The sequence below is a fragment of the Gigantopelta aegis genome, chromosome 14 (assembly GCF_016097555.1).
Source record: "Gigantopelta aegis isolate Gae_Host chromosome 14, Gae_host_genome, whole genome shotgun sequence".
NCBI lineage: Eukaryota > Metazoa > Mollusca > Gastropoda > Neomphalida > Peltospiridae > Gigantopelta > Gigantopelta aegis.
Window position 1 is genome coordinate 48515064 of NC_054712.1, and position 19254 is coordinate 48534317.

Here is a 19254-nt window from a genome sequence, read left to right on the forward strand (position 1 = left end):
CGTGCGCTCAACTTCTTTAGATAAAGTTTGTTTTGTTTAACACTAAAGAACATTGATTTATGAATCAACGACAATTGGATGTCAGTTTGTAATTTTATCATAATAGTCTTAGAGAAGAAACCCACTACATTGTTTCAAGAGTTCTTTTATATGCACAATCCCACAGACAAGATAACACATACCACGGCCTTTGATATACCATTCGCTGTGTACTGGATGGAACTAGAAATAGCCCAATGGGCCACTGACTGGCTGACTAAGCTAAATCACACTGCCTAACTAACCTAACCACTACACGACAAAGGCTGGTTGATGAATCTGTATATAAGTTGCCTAGATAATATTTTAGGAATTCGATGACGTCACCTGTCATGGCTGACTTGTGAATGGAATCATCATTATTACAATTTTTTCATTAGATTGTTTGAAATGTGACACACCAGACTTTGTATAAACAACGCCAAGACTTTATTTTATCTACACTAATAGTACACAAGTGATTATACATTCGAAAATGATGTCGGTTATTTGCATCAAGACATTATGCTTGTTGACAATATGTTGAACATTGCTTTCCTTTTATCATAAATTTCAATTTATGGTTTGACAGTGCGTATTGTAATTGTTATATTTCTGTGAATTTTTATAAAATACCATAACGTAAATGCTGTTTATGTTTTGACTTTGAAAAGTTCAGTGTCAATTGTTATGCGGATACAATTTTATTTAGCAGCTTCCATTTAGAATGAAGTAGCACAAGTTGAAATGATAATTGATTGAGACTCAGTTTGTGTGAAGTGTAATGCTTGGGTTACTAAGACGACAGCTAAACAAACAAATGGCGGGGCATTTTAGAAGCAATGTGTGGGACCCTGTTCTAATTTTATCACAGATTGTTTCCATGCAGTCGATTTTCTACATAATGCTTGGATTCTGGATTTACGTCTTGGATCTTATTGGAAGATTTGATTTGTCATTAGAACAACTGTTCTCACAAGTTGTAAGTAAACAATGGCACGGTGCATGCAAGTCAACAGTTTTTAAGTTATATGGCTCAAACTTAATGGCAACACTGGTGGCAATTATCGTTGTTGAGATATAAATTGCTGTCGGTCGGGAACAACACTAATGGCACCTTTGTGCTGACAGATAAGAATTTCTGCCATTCGTAAAACTCCTCAAGCCGGTGTACATTATCTGCCAGTATTTAACATTATATGTATAATGACTGTTCTGTGGTTGGTGATTGACGTATAAATTCATTTGTACCTGACAAATTTAAAAAAGAAGAAGGTAACTATCAGTTGAATCTAGGCCTGTGTTCAGCCAGACATTTACCACTAAATGTTTGCAAACTATTTTGACTGGTTCCTGGCTACACAGAAAAATAACCTTTTAGTAACATTGGTTATTTGCTGCAAAAGCCACTGTTGAGAAACTGTCATCGGCAGACTCGAGATTGCCATCAGTTTGCCCTTTCAGTGTTTCACCCATTGCAATTTTAAAGTACATTTAATACTTTATTAGCATTAATTAATAGGGGTGCAGAAAGTACTTGCCAGCTCGCCAAATGCACATAAAAAGTCTGATGGATGAGTTAAAAAATGCAACTACCAGTCCGACGGGTTATCTTGTCTTTTTCTGACTGTAAATTTGTATTTATGTTGCTGGTGTGAATAGATTGTTTTGTAATATACCATGTCACTTAAATTTTGTAAATCTATATATATTATATGAAAGAAACGTTAAAAAATGTGTGTATCAGAACATTGTATTTCAAAATTCAAAAGTCTGGTGGACTAGTACTAATAGAAATTTTTGTGGGCTAATTAATTTTAGTTGGTTCTGGTCTGGCTGGCTAGTGAAATATTTTCCATTTCTGCACTCTGATTGATATATTCTTACCTGTGCTGTTTATATTTTTGCACAGTTCATTTACGCTGTTTTAACTGAACTCTTGAATGTTTACATTGATGTCATAATTTCATTTATATAAAATTTACCATAGTTTGATAGCCGACATATTTTTTACACTGGGGTGTTAAACATTCATTCATTCATTCATTCATTCATTCATTCATTCATTCATTCATTATTTGAAATATTCAGAGGTCATATTATGATCTAAGTGTTAATCTTTTCAATTTGGATTGTGATGGTAGCTTAGTAGAGTTATTAATGGTGAGCATTCTGCAGGCCTTGTGTTTTATGGTAAGTGATCACTTGCGGCGGCCATCACTGGCCTAAACTATGTTTTAGGTGTGCTATAAATCACCTGTCTAACCAATCATAATGCATACCTAAACAAATATGATCTTACTGTGCAGTGGGGAATTATTAAACCATTTATTTACCTCAGAATGTAAAGATCGAAAACCTATTCCATTTTCTGGAAATTGGTTCCCACATTTCCTGCCATAAATAAAAATTTAAAAAGCAAGGGTTTGCTAAGGAGTATTAAAACAGTAAATAGTGTTTTCCCTAGCTTGTTTTAGCATGGTGCAGCACCATGCCTCAATAGTCTAGCACCATCTTGCCTTAATCGGGACCATGCTGCCCTGAGTGTTTTCCCTAGCTTGTTTTAGCATGGTGGAGCACCATGCCTCAATAGTCTAGCACCATCTTGCCTCAATCAGGACCATGCTGCCCCGAGTGTTTTCCCTAGCTTGTTTTAGCATGGTGCAGCACCATGCCTCAGTAGTCTAGCACCATCTTGCCTCAATCAGGACCATGCTGCCCCGAGTGTTTTCCCTAGCTTGTTTTAGCATGGTGCAGCACCATGCCTCAGTACTCTAGCACCAGTAATTGGCGAGTGTTTTCCCTATCAGTCTAGCACCACCATGACCAGCTTGTTAGCATGGTGCACCTCCCTGAGTGTTTTCCCTAGCTTGTTTTAGCATGGTGCAGCACCATGCCTCAGTACTCTGCACCATCTTGCCTTAATTTTCCCCGAGTGTTTTCCCTATTGTGCAGCAGCACCATGCCTCAATAGTCTAGCACCATCTTGCCTCAATCAGGACCATGCTGCCCTGAGTGTTTTCCCTAGCTTGTTTTAGCATGGTGCAGCACCATGCCTCAGTAGTCTAGCACCATCTTGCCTCAATCAGGACCATGCTGCCCCGAGTGTTTTCCCTAGCTTGTTTTAGCATGGTGCAGCACCATGCCTCAATAGTCTAGCACCATCTTGCCTCAATCAGGACCATGCTGCCCTGAGTGTTTTCCCTAGCTTGTTTTAGCATGGTGCAGCACCATGCCTCAGTACTCTAGCACCATCTTGCCTTAATCAGGACCATGCTGCCCTGAGTGTTTTCCCTAGCTTGTTTTAGCATGGTGCAGCACCATGCCTCAATAGTCTAGCACAATCTTGCCTCAATCAGGACCATGCTGCCCCGAGTGTTTTCCCTAGCTTGTTTTAGCATGGTGCAGCACCATGCCTCAATAGTCTAGCACCATCAGGACCATGCTGCCCTGAGTGTTTTCCCTAGCTTGTTTTAGCATGGTGCAGCACCATGCCTCAGTACTCTAGCACCATCTTGCCTTAATCAGGACCATGCTGCCCTGAGTGTTTTCCCTAGCTTGTTTTAGCATGGTGCAGCACCATGCCTCAATAGTCTAGCACCATCTTGCCTCAATCAGGACCATGCTGCCCTGAGTGTTTTCCCTAGCTTGTTTTAGCATGGTGCAGCACCATGCCTCAGTAGTCTAGCACCATCTTGCCTCAATCAGGACCATGCTGCCCCGAGTGTTTTCCCTAGCTTGTTTTAGCATGGTGCAGCACCATGCCTCAGTAGTCTAGCACAATCTTGCCTCAATCAGGACCATGCTGCCCCGAGTGTTTTCCCTAGCTTGTTTTAGCATGGTGCAGCACCATGCCTCAATAGTCTAGGCATCTTGCCTCAATCAGGACCATGCTGCCTGTTTTCCCTAGCTTGTTTTAGCATGGTGAGCACCATGTTTTCCCTCAATCAGCATGCTGTTTTCCCTAGCTTGTTTTAGCATGGTGCAGCACCATGCCTCAATAGTCTAGCACCATCTTGCCTCAATCAGGACCATGCTGCCCCGAGTGTTTTCCCTAGCTTGTTTTAGCATGGTGCAGCACCATGCCTCAGTAGTCTAGCACCATCTTGCCTCAATCAGGACCATGCTGCCCCGAGTGTTTTCCCTAGCTTGTTTTAGCATGGTGCAGCACCATGCCTCATAGTCTAGCACCATCTTGCCTTAATCAGGACCATGCTGCCCTGAGTGTTTTCCCTAGCTTGTTTTAGCATGGTGCAGCACCATGCCTCAGTACTCTAGCACCATCTTGCCTTAATCAGGACCATGCTGCCCTGAGTGTTTTCCCTAGCTTGTTTTAGCATGGTGCAGCACCATGCCTCAATAGTCTAGCACAATCTTGCCCTCAGGATCAGCTTGTTTTACCATGCAGCACCATGCCTCGAGTCTAGCACAATCTTTCAATCAGGACCCTAGCTTGTTTTAGCATGGTGCCTCAGCACCATCTTGTGTTTTCCCTAGCTTGTTTTAGCATGGTGCAGCACCATGCCTCAATAGTCTAGCACCATCTTGCCTCAATCAGGACCATGCTGCCCCGAGTGTTTTCCCTAGCTTGTTTTAGCATGGTGCAGCACCATGCCTCAGTACTCTAGCACCATCTTGCCTTAATCAGGACCATGCTGCCCCTGAGTGTTTTCCCTAGCTTGTTTTAGCATGGTGCAGCACCATGCCTCAGTACTCTAGCACCATCTTGCCTTAATCAGGACCATGCTGCCCTGAGTGTTTTCCCTAGCTTGTTTTAGCATGGTGCAGCACCATGCCTCAATAGTCTAGCACCATCTTGCCTCAATCAGGACCATGCTGCCCTGAGTGTTTTCCCTAGCTTGTTTTAGCATGGTGCAGCACCATGCCTCAATAGTCTAGCACCATCTTGCCTCAATCAGGACCATGCTGCCCCGAGTGTTTTCCCTAGCTTGTTTTAGCATGGTGCAGCACCATGCCTCAATAGTCTAGCACCATCTTGCCTTAATCAGGACCATGCTGCCCTGAGTGTTTTCCCTAGCTTGTTTTAGCATGGTGCAGCACCATGCCTCAGTACTCTAGCACCATCTTGCCTTAATCAGGACCATGCTGCCCCGAGTGTTTTCCCTAGCTTGTTTTAGCATGGTGCAGCACCATGCCTCAGTACTCTAGCACCATCTTGCCTTAATCAGTGCCATGCTGCCCTGAGTGTTTTCCCTAGCTTGTTTTAGCATGGTGCAGCACCATGCCTCAATAGTCTAGCACCATCTTGCCTCAATCAGGACCATGCTGCCCTGAGTGTTTTCCCTAGCTTGTTTTAGCATGGTGCAGCACCATGCCTCAATAGTCTAGCACCATCTTGCCTTAATCAGGACCATGCTGCCCCGAGATTAAACAAGCCTTTTTCACTAATTAATTCTAAAATTGCCTTTATAAAACACCCAAAAAGGTATTACTAATTAATAAAATATGCCTTTTATATCTTTTGCCATTCATTTATTAAAGCAAGCACATAAATTACATTAATGTTTATTTCAATTAATTTTTGTGTGTTTTAAATGAAAAACAAGTGCCCTGAAAATGGTAAAAATGCCCCAAAAGTGTTTGGTCTACCATGCCGTGCCAAATTTCTAAGGAAAACACTAGTAAAGTAATAACTAGAAATTAACAGCAATAACACTACCAACATTTTGCAAGGTTCTCTCAAACAAAAGCAAAGTAAAATGGCCAAGAACCAAAAGTTATGTTTATTTCTTAAGCTGTTTGTGGGGCATTCTTTGATCAGGACAAAAAGAACTTACATATATATTAATTCAGTAACACAAATGTTTATGATAGCCATCATCATAGGCATAGGCTACCTTTGTTTCTTGGGACAAATTTCAAGCTTCCATATTAAAAGGTTTATCAGGGTGGGTTCTTTTTCACTTGCCTGCAAATTTTAAAACATTAGGCTGATTTTGTCGTAAATAGATTTTCAGACTGTTTGCAACTGGTGATTACTTCAACAATTATATATGAGAGTGGCAAAAAGGCTTATATGTAGAATACTTTCTTTACAAAAGTTAAAGTTGAAGTTTGTTTTGTTTAACAACATCACTAGAGCACATTGATTTATTATTCATCAGCTATTGGATGTCAAACATTTAATATTTGTTTACTCGTACATGTACTTGTAATGTTAAAGAAAACCTGCTAGGGTCTACACGAGTACTCAGGCATTTACAGGACTCGAGTACCAGTGCAAGGAATGTTGAGCACACTCATTTAATTAAAAACATTTTTAATGTCATTTTGCCATAATATGCTTGTCCCCGGTTACATTATAGGGCTATAGGACAAAAGTGAAATGCAATACGATGGCATCATTTGGCATCCATGTTCAGTGCTGGAATTAAGATGCATAATGCTATTTTTACTTTATTCCTTAGTCTCATCATGATGCAGTGTAAGTGTTGGGTACTCGGGTCCAGGTCGAGTTTGACCCTCGAGTATTCGAGTCCAATATTTTGAACTCGTGGAGGCTCTAAAACCTGCTATATATTTTCATTTAGCTAGAAGAAGTTTTAAAACTTTCATGTAGAGTGGATTAAAAAAAAAAAATCTATTTTGTGGGGAGTATACTGGTACATGTACAGTACATTTACGTGGATGCATTTTGACTGAAACCCTTTAAAACCTAATTAAATTTTTATTTCAGGATTTGGGATTGTATGAAGACTCTGCAAGAACAAATGTAATTGCATACACCCTGAACAGTTTAACATGGTAAGTGTTTCTGCAGAACAGCTGGAAACAAATTATGTAGACTTGAACCCAATTTTTCTTCTCTTTTTTTTCCAGGAATTTAACCCTACGTTGAAAAATGGAGCAGACCTAATTCTTTTTGTCACTGTTTGGTTTTTTTTTTTTTTGGTTTTTTTATTAATATGTAGGTGAAAAGAGTTCATACATTTTATCTGGACCCATAGGAGTAAATCCAGTTTAAAAAAACCCTACCTAATATACTTACAAGTACCAAAATCTTTTACGGAATGTTCCCGGAAACACAATTTAGTTTTTAGGCCTTATATCTCATTTCGAGGTTACAAGCTATAACCTAAGGCTATCCAGTTGCTCAAGACCATGTATAGTTTATCTATAAGATCTTATCAGGTGAGTGTGATGGACACTGGACGTGACACACTTTAAATGGTATCACTACATGTACCTTCCTCCTAGACTAACCAGAATTCCCAAAGACTTTGTATTGCAACCGGCCTCGGTGGAGTAGTGGTTAGGCCATCGGTCTACAGGTTGGTAGGTACAGGGTTCGGATCCCAGTCGAGGCATGCGATTTTTAATCCAGATACAGACTCCAAACCCTGAGTGAGTGCTCCGCAAGGCTCAGTGGGTAGGTGTAAACCACTTGCACCGACCAGTGATCCATAACTGGTTCAACAAAGGCCATGGTTTGTGCTATCCTGTCTGTGGGAAGCGCAAATAAAAGATCTCTTGCTGCTAATCGGAAAGAGTAGCCCATGTAGTGGCGACAGCGGGTTTCCTCTCAAAATCTGTGTGGTCCTTAACCATATGTCTGATGCCATATAACCGTAAATAAAATGTGTTGAGTGCGTCGTTAAATAAAACATTTCTTTCTTTCTTTCATTGTATTGCAATGCTTGTCTTTTGAGTGTATTAAAATGTAATGCAAACATTATAATTTGTATACACACTAGCTTCCATTTAACAAGTCCACAGAAACCATTGTAATTTGTATATGCTAGCCTCCATTTAACAGGTCTGCGGAAACCAGTGGGGGAGGGGGGTTGTACCCTCCACTTGATGACCATATAATTTAGTTTACTTTTTTCTCTCCTACAATTTATTTTTATAAACACCTAACCTGTAAAACAACTGAAAATTTAATTTTATACTCCTAGTCTCGGTGGTGGTGTGATTAAGCCATCGGACCTAAGGCTGGTAGGTACTGGGTTCACAGCCCGGTACCGGCTCCCACTCAGAGCGAGTTTTAACAACTTGATGGGTAGGTATAAGATCACTACACCCTCTTCTCTCTCACTAGCTACTAACCACTGACAACTAACCCACTGTCCTGGACAGACAGCCCAGATAACTGAGGTGTGTGCCTAGGACAGCGTGCTTGAACCTTAATTGGATATAAGCATGACAATAAGTAGAAATGAATGAATTTTTGTAGCACAGATGCTAAGAATTAAATTTCAGGCCATCCAAAGAAAATAAATGCATATAAGTGAGGCCCAGTGAGCATAACCCCACAGCTTTTAACACCTTCAAATATCAATTCTATAGGCCCGATTCATTTCTCATTCTTATACACCCATTGGTGAGAGCATCACTCGTTATTTTTGGTGACACATATTTGTTTACACATGTATTTGTGTTAAAAATGTCAAAACATTTGACTAGCTACTCCTAGGTGATGACCAGATCACCAGTGCCATACATCCAAATTGCAATGAAAACAGCACGATCGAAATCGATTACACAGTGACGTATAGTTAACCTGATAATCATTTGTCCGTGATATGCAAGTTAGCTTTTCAATGCAAGGGCTGTAAATAACTTTTAGTTGAAAAAGATGTAAAAATTTGCTTAAAACCTGGTCTTTTTTAGAATATGTAAGAAATAGAATAATATAACTGTGTCCGTTAGATACCATTTATCTTACAACTCGTTGTTTAAAACGTGTCAAACTCACTTTCACTCATTAGATACATTTTAAAACAACTCATAAGATAACATTCATGTATTATTATCTATTTGAAAAATCCCATTTATTTAACAGTTGATATTACAAAAATGAAAAGATTTATAAAGTCGAACGTGTTATTGATTTGTACATTTCTTTTCATTTCAGTGCACTGGGCTTGTGGTTAGTAGTGCGGAAAACAAAACAGTGTCTGGATTTCGCGGCCACGGTTCACTTGTTACATTTCGTATCGTGTTGGATATACGGGGGTCACGTTCCACAGACGTTCTGGTGGTGGCTTACCAACATAGTGTCCATGACGCTGATGACTGTGCTCGGGGAATTCCTGTGTATGAGGACAGAGTTGAAGGCCATTCCAGTTGGCATGGGACCCAAGGTCGATTTATAAAATAATGACTATTAATTTATTTTAGGATCCGTATCAGTATCTGGGAGTTTATTTTTGTTTTCGCTGATGTATATATATATGTTCATGCATTATTAAATATTTGTTGGCACATTGAGCAGCTTTCAAGAGTGTTATTGGAGACGGAAGAATTAATTTTCTGTCAACAAGGAAGGAAGGAAATGTTTTAACGACGCACTCAGCACATTTTATTTACGGTTATATGACGTCCGATATATGGTTAAGGATCACACAGACATTGAGAGAGGAAACCCCCTGTCACCACTTCATGGGCAACTCCTTTCGATGAGTTTTTTATATGCACCATCCCACAGCCTTTGATATACCAGTCGTGGTGCACTGGCTGGAATGAGGAATGGGCCCATTGACAGGGATCGATCCCAAACCAAGCCATGCATCAAGTGAGCGCTTTACCACTGGGCTACACGTACATCCCGCCCCTATCTGTCAACAAGCAGGAGAACAGCAATGGTTCTGTTGGAGGGCAGAAATGTAGATAGTTCAGAAATGGCTAAATGTCTTATCAATTCCATGCTGTTCGATAATGTCGCTGTCTAGTGTTGAAGCACACTTTATTTAGACATAGTTTAGTCATTTTTATTTATTTATCTTGAAAATGGCATTTTAAACTAAGACTGTGCCATCATCAGAACACACCCACATAATACATGTAGATTTGTACATTTATATTATATATGGGTCATCTTCAAGTATGGAGGCTAAAATCTGGGTCTGAGTGTTGTAGGCCTACATTTCATCACAAGACCCCCTCCCCCATGTACAAAGTTAAAGTTTTAGTTTTTTAATGACACCACTAGAGCACATTGATTTATTAATCATTGGCTATTGGATGTTAAACATTTGGTCATTTTGACAAATAGAGAGGAAACCTGCTACATTTTTTCCATAAGGTCATGTCATGTCAGAGGGTTTTACGTGCACATTCAGAGCAAGCTGTAGCGCACGCCTGTCATGCCTTGCGAAGCCTGTTTTTCTTAAACGCAGGTGTTTAAGCACTGTAAATGTATCTAGATCCACGCGTGTAAGTCTAAACCAGGTGTTTAAGCATTGTAAATGTATGTAGTTCCACGCATGTAATCCTAAAACAGTCTTTGTAAATTCGGCCCAATGTTTTTTTAATCACAGTAAAGTGTTCACACGATAAATAAAAAAATAAAATTGATGCAATAAAAATGCATCGATCTTATTTGCTGTGTGAATGCTTGACAGTAATTCAAAAACATGTGACAAATATCACTTTGTGCATTTGGATTATACAGCAGTTGAGCACAATTGAAGCAATCTGATCATCATTCACTTCAAATATAAACAGCAAGTGGATAAAACAAAAGCCGTCAGAATTAGCATATTTATTTGTACATTTTGTAATAACATATTTTGAATGATGGAAAGTTTCACAAAATGCTATCCACATGTAGATGTTAGCCAGAAGATTTTCTTTAAAAATTTACACAAAACAGTAATAACATCCACTAACACATGTCAATTTAGTATACATTTTTATTAATGCCACTGTACATTGTATTTCAAATGACCAACTCTTAGCTGGGGATTTCATATACAAATGAATACATGTAGCATTTAAGCTGAACAATTTGATATTGTCTTGAAATGAGTTGCACCATAATTTTGTAATTTAACTCCCACTTTTAGTGCAGGGATAACCTAAGACTGTTTTTCACAAAATACAATAAGTACATCCCCCCAAAAAGAAAGAAAGAAATATTTTATTTAACGACGCACTCAACACATTTTTTTTTACGGTTATATGGCATCGGACATATGGTTAACGACCACACATATATTTCGAGAGGAAACCCGCTGTCACCATTTCATGGGCTACTCTTTTTGATTAGCAGCAAGGGATCTTTTATATGCACTATCCGATAGACAGGGTAGTACATACCATGGCCTTTGATATACTAGTCGTGGTGCACTGGCTGGAACGAGAAATAGCCCAGTGTGCGCACCGATGGAGATCGATCCCACACCGACCGACCGCTGTACTATTGGACTACATCCCACCTACATCAAAAAGAAGTAAAATGTGTTCCACAGACTTTCGCTTGAAGTTCAAACAATGATCATGCTCTGTGTTTATAAGACGATGCACCACAACTGTTATATCAAAGGCTGTGGTATGCGCTAGCCTGTCTGTGGGATGGTGGATATAAAAGATACCTGGCTACTAATGGAAAAATATAGCAGGTTTCCTCTCTAACACTGTATGTGAAAATTACCAAATGACATCCAATAGCCAATAATTAATAAATCGGTGTGCTCTAGTGGTGTCGTTAAATAAAACAATTTTTTTTTGCATACTGTGTTTATAAAACATTTTAAAGTTTAGACGAGAGGCATTAATAAAGTCTGAAAACTATCGCCACTGACCCTAGTTATTAGGCAGGGTAAAACAGTTTTGATTATTAAATCTTTTTTGCCATTAACTTAGGGGTCATCCATAAATATATCTACACACTGAGGGAACGACCCCCCCCCATACGAACAGGGGGAAGGACTTAGAAAATCCTGGATTCTACGCATAAATACTTTATGGATGACACCTTACACATTACTTCAAACTTTTTGCTTACATGTAAAGTATCAATTTTATCAAAACCATCATGTTTCTGGCTTAGAAGATTCATACAACCTGCATGCATTATTTCAAACTTTATTAAATTCAGACTGAGGCTGCCATTGCAATGGCTTTCAGATCTACAGATTTAATAGATTATACACTACACATGGCTGATGCAAGACCAAAATATCTTAAAATGTCATATGCAAAAATCCATTTGGGTGGAGTTCTTTATGAATGAAAACAAAATTGTTATAGTCCTGCACCCCATTTTCACAAAGTGATCTTAGAGCTAAGATCACTTTAAGAGCATATGGTAGTTATGCACTTAAGGTGATCTTAGTGCCAAGATTGCTTCGTGGAACGGGCCCTAATAGGAGTAGATGTTTTAATAATCGGTCTTAAAAGAAATGGTGCTTATAGCGGATTGCCTGTCACAAAAACAACAACACCCACAACAGATATGGACTTCACCAACATAATGAATAATACTACTGATAGCAGAAATATGTTACACATACAGACAACACAAAACGATGATAACAAGATCTTATTTCACAGAATACATTCTGGAGATGTTCTTGATCCAATGTGTGTACATAGACTACTCCTCACTTGAATTAAAGTCTTGATTAATATTACTGTAACATCAACATTACCACAAGAATCTGTTTACTGAGATTGAAGAATTCATTCACCTTTGCAGCTCTACAAGAAACTATTTAACTGTTGTTATTAACAGCAATAATCTGTTTTGGATGATCAAAAATGTAGGTTTTCTAAAAACAAAAAATAACAATAATAATAATACAAAAAAGCCAAATAAATAAATAAATAAAGTCCTTAATTCCTGATCACAAAGTGTAACAAGTCTTGGCAGTCTTCAAACACAGACAAAAACCATATCAGAATATCTGGGATTCCCTCCAAAGAAAGCATCTGAGACAAAAATAAACTTGTACCAGCATTTAATTGTAGTCACCATTAACACATGCAATGATATTTGAAATATATTATAACTGTCTTGGTACTGTACAAGTGATAAGTTTGAAATGTCTAGTGTGTTGTTTGAAATGATGTACATTTCAAAAGTTGAGAAATGCAGACATATACTAACATGTCCTGCTATCCACAAATGTTTTTTCGTCAGTCTTGTAAATGCTAGCATGTCTGCAGTTGGTCAGTGACTGGGGTTTGTATCACCACAGAGTTCTCACATCACCAGTCCCTCGTATGATACTGTCGAGTCGCTCAGGTCCATTCTCTGCTGCAGGTGTTCTAGTGTGTTGTTGAAGTGTTTATTTATTTGTTCAGTTTCCTCGTTGGCCTCCAAGTTCGGAAGGTATTCTCTTATTTTAGATATAATCTGATTCAGTACCTGGACAGATATCTGCAAAAAGACAATAGAACCAGTAACAATTTGGAATAAGAACCAGAAATTCAACTCTATGACATTGAAACTGCTTAGGTGAAATGTGAGGTTGTATGCAACACTCCCTATATGGATGAAGGAAGGAAGGAAATGTTTTATTTAACGACGCACTCAACACATTTTATTTACGGTTATATGGCATCGGAAATATGGTTATGGACCACACAGATATTGAGAGAGGAAACCCACTGTCGTCACTTCATAAGCTACTCTTTTCGATTAGCAGCAAGGGATCGTTTATATGCACCATCCCACAGACAGAGTAGTACATATCACAGCCTTTTATATGCCAGTCATGATGCACTGACTGGAGCGAGAAATAGCCCATGGGGATCGATCCCAGACCGACCGCGCATCGACTGAGCGCTTTACCACTGGGCTACATCCAGCCCCCTATATATGGATGAGGTATACATATTTTCTACTATAATATTTAAATGGTAAATGAATACAAGGTTTAAACTTGGTTTTGTTTGACACTACTACTAATTAAAGCACACTGATTTATTAATCATCAGCTATTGGCCGTCAAACATTCAGGGTTAGCTGTGGGTCAGCAGAAAATGTCGCCAAATGATCTATTACACTTCAAATATTGGCAAAAACCCAGCTATTTTGTATCAAAATATCAATTATTACATAAAATGATTTCACCAAATTAAAATAAAATTCGCCATTTGTTTTTGAAATTTGTAATTGGTGAATTTGGCAACAGCCAGAGCTAGCCCAGAACATTTGATAACTCACTACACTATTCTATTAGCAACAGGATTTTTTTATATGCACTTTGTCACAGTCAACACAGCACATACCACTACCTTTGATACAACAGATAAATGGGTATGATCAAGACAAAAAACATCTTTTGGTAGCATCATAAATAACTAGATACAAACAAGCTTTTACAACAGATTGTAAGACCGATGGACGGACAGATTATAGTTACTTCAGAACCTTAAAAAATCATTGGGGCAATAAAGTACTAAAATATTTGAATTATTGGATGATTTTAGCAATGTAATGCTATTCACCACTTAACAAAGAAGGAAGGAAATGTGTTATTTAATGACACACTCAACACATTTTATTTACGGTTATATGGTGTCAGATATATGGTTACAGACCACACATTCAGAGAGGAAACGCACTGTCGCTACTTCATGGGCTACACTTTTCGCTTAGCAGCAAGGGATCTTTTATATGCACCATCCTACAGACAGAATAGTACATACCACGGCCTTTGTTAAACCAGTTGTGGAACACTGGCTGGAATGTGAAATAGCCCAATGGGTCCACCAACGGGGATTAATCCTAGCACTTAACAAAGAAGAAAACAGTATGCAGGTGAAGTGAAAGTAGTGACGCCCCTAGTACCTGGTCACAACCCTTTTCAAAGAAGTAGATGTAGTGGTTGAGAAGTTCAACAAACAGTTGGACCTGCACCGAGCTGTCCATACACTGGTTAGCGATCTTCACACCCTTCTTGAGGCAGTCCGACACGCGCTTCCCATCATGCATCTGAAAAATAAAACATGTTTACCATCCTGCATAATATAAAAGATGTTTACTATCCTGCATCTGAAATATAAAACATGTTTACCATCCTGCATTTGAAATATAAAATCCTGCATCTGAAACATAAAATATGTTTAACATCCTGCATCTAAAATATAAAACATATTTACCATCCTGCATGTAAAATATAAAACATATTTACCATTATGCATGTAAAATATAAAACATATTTACCATCATGCATCTGACTAATCCACATTTGTAAAGAGTATTATGAAAACAATATTTTTAAAGAAAATTAGTAATTGATATTTTTTTATGCTACATTCTTGCCGTTTGGTACATATTCCTTTACAAGCAATATTAAAAATAATTGTTCACAACACCCCCAGCATGTTTTAAGCTATTTGGTTGGTTATTTGACAGTTGGTCTAAATAGTGAGAAGAAACCTGCTTCTGCCATATAGGTTACTCCTAACAAATGGCAGCAGTGAATCTTTTATATGCAGTTTCCTATAGACCGGACAGGACACACCACAACCTTTGAAATATCAGTCATGTGACACTGGTTATTTCTTTGGTACACATTTGTATTTTTCTATAATTCTAAAGAAAACAGAAATAAATATTTATCTTTTAAGATGATATTCTCTTTAAGATAAAGAAGTCCCATGGGAACAGGGGTTGGTTGATGATGAAAATGTTTGTTTTGTCCTATCCTATATAAATAAAGATAAAAACCTGACTTGAGCCCCCACCCACTAGAGATTGTGACCCCCCCCCCCCCCCCCTCCAGATATCATTCCTACATACACATGTATCTGTATAGAGAAAAAAACCCAACTCATTTTGTACCTCGCCTTCTTGTGATGCCGACTTCCCAGACCAAAACAGATGACAGCAGGTTGACACTCCGCGACACTGGTCTGGTTTCTTCAACAGTTTTGATGAAGCCAGCGCACACTTGGTTCGGAGAGGTTCGTGGTTCTCCTCGGTGAAGCACGTCATCTGTTCGAGGGTTCCGATGATTAGAGTTATCGCTGCCAGCTGTGCCTTGCTGTCACTTATCTCATCTTCGTACAGCGAGAAAGCCTGGAATACACAAACAACACATTTAGTTTACATATCAATAATAATTCTAATGTATTAAATGTGGGTAAATGTTATGTCTTGTTGTGAAACCTGTTTTAGGATAAGCGACCATGATGATACGAATAGTATGATAATTATTTCTGTAAATAAAAGTAATTAATAGTTTAAACATGTATATCTTCTGTGAGATCTTCACGGAAATTAGATAAGGAACAATGTGAGTAAACATCATATAAATGTTTTGAGAAAATATGATAAAATGTTTAAATGCAAATGTACTTCAATAAACACTTCAAATATTTGGTGATTACTTCAACACTTAAAAGAGTTAATTTCCAAAACACAATATACACCAATTTCCAGATTTTAGAGTTGACAGTGAAGGTACTCTGATGTTAGTAGAACTCAATATGACCATAAAATTTCCACTAAAATACAATCTATGTCCTTTGAATATGATGTTAAAACTTTGCTTCATGTGATATACACTGTTATGTTGAATCAAAACTTTTTTTTGCAAAATGACATAAGTTCAATATATAACTTATTTTGGAAATGACTTTTCACTTACTCTAAATATTGTGAGGGGGACTCCCTTCTGCCAGATGGGCAACTCCTGAATAGCAAGTATAGCTTATAATATGTACTTTCACATAGACAGGAACATGCACACCATGGCATTAGTTAGGCAAGAATAAAAACATGAGTCCATATTTTTAAAGCTATCTTAGCGCTATGATATCGTAAAACCGTAATAGGCTATGCTGTGTGTCATAGCTTACATTGGTTATTTGATATTGTAGCACTAAGACAGATTCGAACATCTGTAGCCATATTGTTCCGGTGACCCTCTTGTGAGTGCTCTACATAAATACACAGTGACAGATTATCCAAGTGCATAAAATCGTTGGAAAGAATTAACATTTAGGTATTCGTGGTATACGGAAAATAACAAATCATCCCATAGTTTTAATGTCATGACGACTTACCTGTGACATGAATTCATAAGCGACCGTTTCATAGTTGTCAAACTCGATCTGCCCAGCTGCCAGCGCCCCCTGGAGGAACAATCTGAGGGGCATCTCCGCCTGTTCCGCCTTGATCAATGCTCCTATAGTGTGATGACAGAACTGGAAAATCTTCTGACATTTCTTCTCCCAATTTTCATCCTGCATCAATATAAAAACACTGTTCAGTATAACTTTGTCATCCCACAACAATGTAAAAATAGTCCAGTATAATATATTCATTCTACAGAATTAATTTTCATTCTACAACAACATAAAAATATACTGTACAATATAATGTAGTCACTTATTCTTTTATAAAAACAATGTAAAAATACTGTCCAGTATAATGTACTCATTAAATTTTATCCGCCCAGCTTTACAACCAGAAAACATCATCACTGACCCAAGTTTTCAACGTGAAATATGTAATTTTTAACCTACATTTTTCAAACTCAAATAGTAAAAAAAACACCCTAATGTAACACTATTTTGACGTGTGTCATAATTTATAGGATATATTAGTGAGTCCAAGTACAAAAATATAATTAACAGAAGAACTTAATTAACATTTTTAAAATATAGTTTTTAAAACCCTAAGATCACGATCCATGAGGTCAATGTTTATGACGCTTTCACAAAGTTTATTTGAGAAAGAGTTAATCAGGAAAAGCTTTTTTTAGATAATACTAAAATCCAAAATGTTGAGAAATCCTAAATTTTTAACTTCTGAATTTGCTTTGAGCAGAATTTACACAACTCATATCAAACAATATCGCAATATAAATAATACTTCTCGTGGTCACTGGAGGTGACAAGAGTGCCTCATACGAGAGGTAGCTGAATGCATAGCAACCAATGAAATTGTAATGTTGTCTTGTCACAATCAGCTATTCTTGTATGAGGCCCTCGTGTAGTTTGGCGTTGCTTTGAGTAATACATGTTTCAGAAAGCCACAAAACAATGTTCAGCAAACACTAACAATACAGGACACGTCTTACCTCTTCCTTCAACTCGTGATACTTGAAGGCTAACCGGTAAGGAGCAAACACTAACAATACAGGACACGTCTTACCTCTTCCTTCAACTCGTGATACTTGAAGGCTAACCGGTAAGCAGCAAACACTAACAATACAGGACACGTCTTACCTCTTCCTTCAACTCGTGATACTTGAAGGCTAACCGGTAAGCAGCAAACACTAACAATACAGGACACGTCTTACCTCTTCCTTCAACTCGTGATACTTGAAGGCTAACCGGTAAGCAGCAAACACTAACAATACAGGACACGTCTTACCTCTTCCTTCAACTCGTGATACTTGAAGGCTAACCGGTAAGGAGCAAACACTAACAATACAGGACACGTCTTACCTCTTCCTTCTTAACTCGTGATACTTGAAGGTAACCGGTAAGCAGCAAACACTAACAATACAGGACACGTCTTACCTCTTCCTTCAACCTCTTCCTTCAACTCGTGATACTTGAAGGCTAACCGGTAAGCAGCAAACACTAACAATACAGGACACGTCTTACCTCTTCCTTCAACTCGTGATACTTGAAGGCTAACCGGTAAGCAGCAAATACAATTGGTGGTAAAACATATTTTATTCTTTTGTCGCCTCCACTTCCAAAGTGTTTTCTCGCAGTGTTTAAAATCTAACCGGTAATAAACGGTCTTACCTCTTCCTTCAACTCATGATAAAGGCTAATAAGCAGCAAATACAATTGGTGGTACTTTGAACCATTACAATATAAATGTACAAAAACACAATATTGACAATGTACTCTTTTAATAATTTGTTGTATAACATGTTTTGTTTAAGTCTTGGTTAGTCTTAAGACAAAAACAAAAGATTAATAATAACAGGACTCAAATAAATGATAATAATACTGTGTTTGCAAATGAATAAAAATATATATATGTTCTGGCATGTTCTATGTCTTGCTGTGTTGGTATTGGGCGTACGTTACCTGCAAACAGTGTTTTACAGTCCTTTCAATTTTTCATCCCAAAATGTTGCACTGAACTGTGTGAAAAATAAGTCGGACCAATTTGTTTCATTTACAATTTTGTTCAAAAAGACAAAATTAATAACACGATTCTTAACAAAGCAATTGGTTTTATAACTATAAATCATATTTTAGTGACAAAGATGTTTCTGTGAGGTTAACTGACTTATGGTCACTCCAAAATATTACTTCTACAAAGTGTCTAATTATGCTTGTTTTAATTCCAGGGATGTGAGAAGGGCTGGAACAGCAGCTTACTGTGGCCGGGATCCAGGGGCCACTCAATGGCCCCTGAAGGAAAATTGTTGTTTGCAATTGCTGGAACTGCCAAAAATTGCATTCAATGCTAACCTATCTAAACTGGTTATAACTTATAATATACATGTAAGGCATACATCATAAACTTGAAACCGTGAAAACATGCAAAGGAACCTTGTGTGG

The 19254-nt window shown here is 38.1% G+C and overlaps 2 protein-coding genes across 4 annotated transcripts in view; one reads left to right on the forward strand and one right to left on the reverse strand.

Moving 5' to 3' along the window:
* The first annotated feature begins 361 nt into the window (after nucleotides 1–361).
* Nucleotides 362–9250, forward strand: LOC121389022 (protein SYS1 homolog). The gene is made up of 3 exons (XM_041520615.1): nucleotides 362–1000; nucleotides 6716–6783; nucleotides 8897–9250. Exons 1-3 carry the CDS (start codon nucleotides 803–805, stop codon nucleotides 9135–9137), a joined length of 507 nt encoding a protein of 168 aa, XP_041376549.1. The 5' UTR covers nucleotides 362–802; the 3' UTR covers nucleotides 9138–9250.
* Nucleotides 9251–12709: 3459 nt separating this feature from the next.
* The window catches only part of LOC121388320 (vacuolar protein sorting-associated protein 35-like), a 22289-nt gene continuing 15744 nt past the window's right edge, over nucleotides 12710–19254 (reverse strand). For all 3 annotated transcript variants that reach the window (XM_041519612.1, XM_041519613.1, XM_041519614.1), the window contains 5 exons: nucleotides 18337–18459; nucleotides 16786–16965; nucleotides 15560–15796; nucleotides 14564–14707; nucleotides 12710–13147 (listed from right to left, as the gene is read on the reverse strand). In XM_041519612.1, the coding sequence (XP_041375546.1) occupies nucleotides 12971–13147; nucleotides 14564–14707; nucleotides 15560–15796; nucleotides 16786–16965; nucleotides 18337–18459 (861 nt within the window). In that variant the 3' untranslated portion in view covers nucleotides 12710–12970. The remainder of the gene's footprint in view (nucleotides 13148–14563; nucleotides 14708–15559; nucleotides 15797–16785; nucleotides 16966–18336; nucleotides 18460–19254) is intronic.

What these genes read in the sequence shown, in the direction of transcription:
- LOC121389022 (XM_041520615.1), top strand. Translation starts at nt 803, where the DNA reads ATGCTTGGGTTACTAAGACGACAGCTAAACAAACAAATGGCGGGGCAT. An exon ending in AACAACTGTTCTCACAAGTT is followed by an intron (nt 1,001 to 6,715) that starts GTAAGTAAACAA and finishes TTTTTATTTCAG; the next exon opens with GATTTGGGATTGTATGAAGA. An exon ending in ACCCTGAACAGTTTAACATG is followed by an intron (nt 6,784 to 8,896) that starts GTAAGTGTTTCT and finishes TTTTCATTTCAG; the next exon opens with TGCACTGGGCTTGTGGTTAG.